We start from the raw sequence: 2,664 nt of genomic DNA, 5'->3' as shown, positions 1-2,664 counted from the left end.
GTACGTGAATCGTTCTAACTCCTCCCCTAGCACCTCTAAGTATGTGACTCCTCCCCTAGCTCTTCCAAGTATGTGACTCCTCCCCTAGCTCTTCCAAGTACCTGACTCCTCCCCTAGCTCCTCTAAGTATTTGACTCCTCCCCTAGCTCCTCTAAGTATTTGACTCCTCCCCTAGCTCCTCTAAGTATCTGACTCCTCCCCTAGCTCCTCTAAGTATCTGACTCCTCCCCTAGCTCCTCTAAGTATCTGACTCCTCCCCTAGCTCCTCTAAGTACGTGACTCCTTCTGACTCTCCGCTGCCTCTGGAGTATCATCAAAGCCCTCGGCAGCCTACTATCGGTTACTACGACACCACCAAGATGGAGGACAAAGGGGACTATGTTCCTGTGGTTGCTACTACTGTTAAGTCTTCACCTGGCTGCAAAGACCGCTCCAACCCCCCCGACTGCTCCAAGACTCGGAATGCCGACGGTGTAGACCATTCCAAGACTCCGATGACAGTGAGACAGATTGTTTCAGTGAGACAACTGTTTGAGATGGTTCCAGGGAAAAGTGACCCACCTGTCCTGCACAGCTGGCACCAACGACAGCTGGAAGTCAATGTGCCACAGAAGGTCTGTACAAATTACCCTTTAAAATATCCTCTGTGTCCCAAATGGCATTTTATCCCCCATAGATCTGTGGTCAAAAATAGTGTACTATATAGGGAATAGGGTGCCATTTGGGATACACACCCTGGTGAGGAGTTGTTGGGTTTGGTGGTAACCTGATGTAATCAGATGTAATCTAATGTATTCTGATGTATTCTGATGTAATCTAATGTAACCTGATGTAATCTAATGTAATCTGATGTAATATAATGTATTCTGATGTAATCTAATGTAATCTGATGTAATCTAATCAAAGGTAGCCCATAATGAGAGACTGAAGGGAGGAGGGACCACCACCACCTGTAACCCGACCTCCACCCACCTCGATACCACCCAGTCCACCACCTGTAACCCAACCTCTACCTCTACCCACCTCGATACCACCCAGTCCACCACCTGTAACCCGACCTCCACCCACCTCGATACCACCCAGTCCACCACCTGTAACCCGACCTCTACCACCACCTCATCTCAGGCTAAAACCAGAAGGATCGCCAGGAAAACCACCAGCCTTCCAGCCTTCCCCCCACAGCGTGTCAACAACCCTCCTAGTCTCCATGCCAGTGGGTCGGAGGGTAAAGGTAAACCTCTTTATAAGAGTTAACACTACCAAACTTATCTCCTTTTTGATGCTTGAAGTCACTGCCCCAAATATCAACACCGTAAAAAATGTTTTACTCCTGCACCCACAATCTGTATTCTTTGGGGGTGTATTTTTTTTCTAAAGGTCAGGACAAGCCGTCCATCCGGATGTACCTGCAGGGTTTGGTCCAGATCACCTTCATCACCCAGGATATCCAGGAGAAGCTGGAGTCCCACGTCCGCCGCAAGCAGAGCCAGCGCCTCTGGGGATTCCCCAAGCTGGTCACCAGGTACGTGGGAGACCACCTTGCCGACCTGGCTGCCCAGGCCCCCTCCGCATCCGGCGACGGCAAGCCGGTTAAGATCCCTGGCAAGATCATGGGCAATGTGAACGACCATGTTGGCCGAGGGCAGCGAAACACAGAGTTGTGTTTCAGGCTGAGTGACAAGACAAGGCCAGGGGAGGAGAGAGAGGAGACCCAGGCTACTAGTCCTGCAGCTACAGCCAAACTCAATGACAATTTAAACAGCTCACCTGCCAACAGCAGGCCTGTGGAGAAGACTCCCTTCACCAGCACTAGCTGCACCACTACACCCCAGCCAGCCGAGACCCACACTACCAGACCCACCCAGACCAGCCAATCTCTGGACGAGTCCTCCCTCCAGATGCCCCCAAACCCAGTGACCCTGACCCAGGAGAGACGCCAGCTGGAGATGCATGTGGAGAGGAACTGTCTGGAGGTCAAGCTCAAACCCCTCCCTGGCATGGTGGGCACCAGCCAGACGTCCCTTTCCTCGGCAACCAGGCAGCCCGTCCAGGCAGCAGCCCTCGCCCCTCTGAAACGCCCTGCGCCACTAAGGCGGAGGGATCCGTCGGCAGCGGAGGGATACGTGTCTTCTATGGACCCAGAGGCGCTGAGGAGTCAGGAGGAGAATCTGGTGATGAAGCCCACATCTTCGGCCGCCCCCTCGACCTCCCCAGCTCACCCTCACAGCTCAGCTCTGGAGACGTGGACCGGCATAGACATCGTCTCAGGACCCCGCTCTGCCTCCACCCCCATACGACTGTTGTGTTACGACACTGACACCGAAAGGCTTTTTGTGTTTACAACATAGATCTACATGGACTATTTGTTTTGGTACCAGACGATTCAGAACTGATACATTTTCTTTAACTAATAAAAAGGTTTTGCATTTCACATGGTTGACTTTGACTTGTTCTCGTAATCCATCAGATGTGTCTGTTAAAGGTATCATAATATTACATTAAGTTATGGCCTTTATTGGCATCTAAGACAATTACATATTAAGCTACTAAGCTTACATTTGGAATTGTTTTAAGATGGTTATACCATGGATCATTTAGCTCATTTTAGGACTCCTGTAGGTATAAAAAAAAAAGATATAGAGTTGAAGTCGGAAGTTTACATAC

The 2,664-nt window shown here is 50.6% G+C and overlaps 1 protein-coding gene across 1 annotated transcript; it reads left to right on the top strand.

The window, feature by feature from the left end:
• The first annotated feature begins 200 nt into the window (after window positions 1–200).
• On the top strand, window positions 201–2,364 carry LOC112074662 (integumentary mucin C.1-like). The gene is made up of 3 exons (XM_024141789.2): window positions 201–614; window positions 907–1,231; window positions 1,378–2,364. The coding sequence occupies exons 1-3, from the start codon at window positions 360–362 to the stop codon at window positions 2,346–2,348; spliced, it is 1,551 nt and encodes a 516-aa protein (XP_023997557.2). The 5' UTR covers window positions 201–359; the 3' UTR covers window positions 2,349–2,364.
• The last annotated feature ends 300 nt before the right edge of the window (window positions 2,365–2,664 follow it).

The sequence above is a fragment of the Salvelinus sp. IW2-2015 genome, unplaced genomic scaffold, assembly GCF_002910315.2.
Source record: "Salvelinus sp. IW2-2015 unplaced genomic scaffold, ASM291031v2 Un_scaffold2746, whole genome shotgun sequence".
NCBI classification, from domain to species: domain Eukaryota; kingdom Metazoa; phylum Chordata; class Actinopteri; order Salmoniformes; family Salmonidae; genus Salvelinus; species Salvelinus sp. IW2-2015.
This window is presented reverse-complemented; position numbering and strand designations above follow the sequence as displayed.